Below are 5,872 nucleotides of genomic sequence, written 5' to 3'. Positions count from 1 at the left end.
ATAGATGGTTATATATGTATTAAATAGATGGTTATATATATATATATATGAATTAGATGGTTATATATATATGAAATAGATGGTTATATTTGTATTAAATATATGGTTATATATATGAAATAGATGGTTATATATATATGAAATAGATGGTTATATATGTATTAAATAGATGGTTATATATATATGAAATAGATGGTTATATATGTATTAAATAGATGGTTATATATGTATTAAATAGATGGTTATATATGTATTAAATAGATGGTTATATAGATATTAAATAGATGGTTATATATATGTGAAATAGTTGGTTATATATATATTAAATAGATGGTTATATATATATAAAATATATGGTTATATATGTATTAAATAGATGGTTATATATGTATTAAATAGATGGTTCTATATATATATGAACTAGATGGTTATATATATATATTAAATATATGGTTATATATGTATTAAATAGATGGTTATATATATGAAATAGATGGTTATATATGTATTAAATAGATGGTTCTATATATATATGAAATAGATGGTTATATATATATATTAAATAGATGGTTATATATGTATTAAATAGTTGGTTATATATATGAAATAGATGGTTATATATGTATTAAATAGATGGTTATATATATATTAAATAGATGGTTATATATATATATGAAATAGTTGCTTATATATATATGGTAAATGGATGGTTATATATATTAAACGGATGGCTATATATATATTAAATAGTTGGTTATATATATATATTAAATAGTTGATTATATATATATTAAATGGATAGTTATACTGTATATATTAAATAGATGGTTATATATATATTAAATAGTTGGTTATATATATTAAATCGTTGGTTATATATATATTAAATGGATAGTTATATATATTAAATGGATGGCTATATATATATTAAATAGTTGGTTATATATATATGAAATAGATGGTTATATATATATAAAATAATATAAATATATGTATATATACATATATAAATATATATATTGTGTGTATATGAGCTGTGTGTCGATTTTTCTCTTCTGGTTGATTATTAACTGACAAAACAGGCGACAGGTTTAAAGTCCAGCTGAGTGTCCACATAACTGATAACTGTGTGTACGGAGTACACACAGTACACACAGTTACACATTCTACTTCCTGTTTACAGATCAGCTGATAGTGACGATGTTTCTCAGGTGTAAATGAGTCAGCGAGGTGAAAACAGTGATGAGTCTCTTGTAGAGTGAAACGTTGAATCAGCAGAAAAGAGTCCTTCATGTTAGAAAGTCAAATCCTCGACAATTAAAAGTTAAAAAGTTAAAATTAAAAAAGCAAAAATTAATAAATACTGTAAAGTTTGTGAATTAACCTGCTGCATCTTTTAACTCTATTCTGTCTGATGGGTATCATTAGTGTTTTATCAATACTCTTATCAATACTAGGACTCTTATTGGTTCTTTTTGATTATTTTGTGAGAAAAAAAGACAATTTATTCAGAAAAGAATCCACATTGTTTTATTATTCTTGAATATAAACAAATAGTCTTTATTGAGCAGCAACACCAGGAAACAAGAAGAAGGAAACAAGAAATAGCAAGAAACACAACGCAAGTTCTAAAATCTTTAAACTATTCTCATCCAATCAATAATCTCAGTGATTATCTTTCATTGATGATCCTGTGTTTCTGATTAAACTCTGTATGACATCACTAACATATGACATCACCACCGTTACCTGATGGCTGCTCCACAAACAGGTTGATTTTCTGCTTGTTGGTCACTTGTTGTGATAAACTTACTTGTGAGGTGTGTTGCTAAGTTCACCTGGTGTGTTTTCTTTCTCCTGCAGGTCACGTGACTTCTCGTGGAGGCGGGGTTTGTTCCAGCAGTCAGGAGGTCTGAGGAAGAGGTTGAAGGTAATCATGGGAGATGGAGGACCCCTGCAGACCGAGGGTAACGCCCTCCTCAAGGCCGTCTTCCAGGGAAAGCTGCGGTTGACCCGCCTGCTGCTGGAGGGCGGAGCTTACATCAACGAGGGCAACGAGCGCGGAGAGACGCCCTTGTCCACCGCCTGCCTGGCGGCCTACGACGACCCGCAGACCCGGCAGAGGATGGTGAGGTACCTGCTGGAGAAAGGCGCCGACCCCAACATCCCCGACAAGAGCGGCAGGACGGCGCTGATGCATGCCTGTGCCGAACAGGCGGGGAAGGAGGTGGTATCGCTCCTGCTGGAGAATGGAGCCGACCCGAGCCTCAAGGACTACTCTGGCTCCTCCGCCCTCGTCCACTCCATCAACAAGGGGGACCGCGACACCCTGCAGGTGCTGCTGGATGCCTGCAAGGCCAAAGGCAAGGAGGTGATCATCATCACCACCGACACGTCTCCCTCCGGCACCAAGAAGACCAAGCAGTACCTCAACGCACCCCCGTCGCCGTGCATCAAGGGCAAACTGTCGGCTTGCATGTCCCCTTCCGAGGTGGAGATCGGCACCTCCTCCTCGCCGGCGGAAGACCCGAGCAAAAACCAGGTGGAGCGGATCTTCAACTTCGCACTCACCTCGGCTTTGCCGTTACCTTCGGCTCAACCTCCGGGAGAAAAGAGGCCACCGCCGCGCAAGCTCCTGAAGAGGCTGAACTCGGAGCCCTGGGGCCTGGTGGCGCCCTCGGTCCTGAGCGGCGTCCCTCAGGAGAGGGTGGACAGCGGTCTACAGGAGGAGGGGGGATGGGACCTGAGCAGGACTATCGCTGAGATCAACGGCCTGTCCATCGCCGAGCAGCAAGGGAGACCTCTGTTGTCGCGGCGACACAGCATTGAGACCCACGACCCTTGCTCCCCAAAACTAATCGACCGGTCCTGCTCCGAGGACTACGTGGCACTCTCTGGTTCCTCCTGGGCCGACAAAGTCCAGCAGCATCAGATCCTGTACCGCAGGAACACAGCGCCAGAGTCCGAGGAGAACGCCGGGGCGGTCGCGACTCGCGCCCTGGCTCACCCGAAACTGACCCGGATGGAGCACTACGAGTCGGACACTCACCTTTGCCCAGAGTCCATCCCCGGTTCTCCGGACTCTGGTCGGGTGTCCGTGGAGCGGAGGAGGTACAATGCCTCCCCCTTGTCCCTGGTCACCAGCTCCTCCAGGGAGTCTCTGGAGAATATCCCCAACTCGGTGTCCCCCATCACGGTGCGCAGGCGACCCCCGGGGCTGCTGGAGCGCCGGGGGTCTGGGACCCTCCTCCTGGACCACATCTCCCACACCAGACCCGGTTTCCTGCCGCCGCTCAACATCAACCCCCAGAGACCCATACCCGACATCCGGGCCAACGGCAAGCCCACATCGCCTGTCCACAAGATCCTGGTCCCTGTGGCCCCCACCTCGCCCAAACGGGGCCCCGACTTCAAGACGAAGAAGAAGCTGATGAGGAGGCACTCGATGCAGACGGAGCAGATGAAGCAGCTCTCCACCTTCCAGGAGATTCTGGCCGAGAAGGTCGTGGAGTCCCACGGGGATTGATGACGGGGAGGAGCAAAGCATGATGGGATATAGCTTGCAGAGACTTTTTTTTTAAGGGTGGTGATTTACTGTGAAGCTTATCCATCAGATAATTTTAAAAGCCACGTCCTGGTCTTCATGAAGGGCTGCACCAACGAGGAGGTTATTCAAACAGAGAAATAGGGTTCAATTAGAGTTTTTAAAGTTTTAAATTTGAGTCACAATTTTAAATTAGGACCTCTGGTTCTGAGGTTAACAATCAAATATAACTGTTAAAGAATCTGTTTCAACAATGCTGACTTTTAAAGCGTCACTCTTCTGTACTCTTAGAGTCCCCCCAGAGACCAGACCGAACCTTTTCAGCTGACTCAGCAATTCTAGATTCTAAACGAGAACCAATCACGGCTCAAAACAACTTAAAATCAACCTTCAGAGAAGACCAACACATCCAGCATTCCTTTATTTCCTCTTATTTCCTAAAAAGCTGAACGTCTTTCAGATCAATAAGAGAAGTCGTTGCAGCTCTCCAGTTTTCCAGGAAGCTTCTTTTCCGGGTCAACGATCGGTTTACAAAAACATTCCTGATGCTTCCTCATCATTAAACTATAAAAAAGAAGATATATAACCTGACTTGTTTGATGTTTACAGATGCACAATTTTGCACTGAGGTCCATTTTTTTTCTCACGGTGACGAATGAAAAACATGAACCTTCTTCTGGACCTGAAGTTCAACCTGAAGATGGAACTCTTGAAAACAAACTGTCATCTTCTCATTAATGAAGCTAACATATTTATATTTTAATTGATAAGCTCCTGTTCTGATTGAAGAATGTGACGACGTGTGAAACTACCTACTGCGCTGTATGTGCTCTACTTAATCCACTATTTCAGTGTAAATGATGCAGAGTTCCTCTGAATGAATCCTCTTCATTTTACTGTTGAGAGGGACGTTTGAAATGTCCACCCTGGCGATGTTTCCGTACTTTAACCGGGGTGATGTTTTGATCTGATTTGTTATTGAGATAAACTTAAAATGGTTTTCTTCTTCGTAAAATTCCAAAGAAGTCGTGTGGACGATGTGAACCAAAACCTGCTGAGACTGTAAATACTGTAAAGTTGAGCCTGTATTGTAATGTCAATGCTGAAGCACTTCATCTGGTTGGACTCAAGGGGGCGCCGAAGGACACTTAAAGGAACAGTCCCATGTTTTTATTTTCTGTTTCCAGAACAGAAATAATGATGCATAAAGACCTACAGGTGCTATATATACCAGAGTGGGAGTGTTTTGATTTGCCTCAACATAATAACAGCGCTAACTGCTAATGCAGCTAGCAACTAGTCATTAAATAGTTGGTTTTATATATATATATATATATATATATATATATATACATATACACATATACATATATACATATATAGACATATACATACATATATACATATATATACACATATACATACATATATACATATATACACACATATACACACATATACACATACATATACACACATATACATACATATACACACATATATACACAAATACATACATATATATACATACATACATATATATACATATATATATATACATACATATATATATACACATACATATATATATACATATACACATACATATATATATACATATACACATACATATATGTATATATATATACACATACATATATGTATATACATACACATACATATATACATACACATACATATATATATATACATATACACATACATATATATACATATACATGTATATACATATACATATACATGTATATACATATACATACACATATACATGTATATACAAACACATACATGTATATACATATACATACATGTATATATATATACATACATGTATATACATATACATACATGTATATATATATACATGTATATATACATGTATGTATATATATACATGTATGTATATATATACATATACATGTATATATATACATATACATGTATATATATATATACATGTATATATATATACGTATATACATATACATGTATATATATACGTATATACGTATATATACGTATATACGTATATATACGTGTATATACATATACACGTATATATATATACATGTATATATACGTATATACACATATATACATATATATACATATATATACATATACATATATACATATATATACATATATATACATATACATATATACATATATATACATATGTACACATATATACATATATACATATATACACATATATACATATATACATATATAAACATATATACATGTATATACATATACGTATATATATATATATATACATATACGTATATATACATATATATA

The 5,872-nt window shown here is 37.4% G+C and overlaps 1 protein-coding gene across 1 annotated transcript; it reads left to right on the top strand.

Moving 5' to 3' along the window:
* Positions 1-1,055: 1,055 nt before the first annotated feature.
* Positions 1,056-4,772, top strand: ankrd34a (ankyrin repeat domain 34A). Its single transcript, XM_031840697.1, has one exon. It carries the CDS (start codon positions 1,937-1,939, stop codon positions 3,524-3,526), a length of 1,590 nt encoding a protein of 529 aa, XP_031696557.1. The 5' UTR covers positions 1,056-1,936; the 3' UTR covers positions 3,527-4,772.
* The last annotated feature ends 1,100 nt before the right edge of the window (positions 4,773-5,872 follow it).

The sequence above is a fragment of the Anarrhichthys ocellatus genome, unplaced genomic scaffold, assembly GCF_004355925.1.
Source record: "Anarrhichthys ocellatus isolate YVR2014 unplaced genomic scaffold, GSC_Weel_1.0 scaffold3160, whole genome shotgun sequence".
Lineage (NCBI taxonomy): Eukaryota > Metazoa > Chordata > Actinopteri > Perciformes > Anarhichadidae > Anarrhichthys > Anarrhichthys ocellatus.
Note: the sequence above shows the minus strand (reverse complement) of the source record. Positions and strands in the feature narration are given on the sequence as shown.

Bases quoted from the DNA above. Each gene is read 5' to 3' on its own strand.
- ankrd34a (XM_031840697.1), top strand. From the start codon at position 1,937: ATGGGAGATGGAGGACCCCTGCAGACCGAGGGTAACGCCCTCCTCAAG.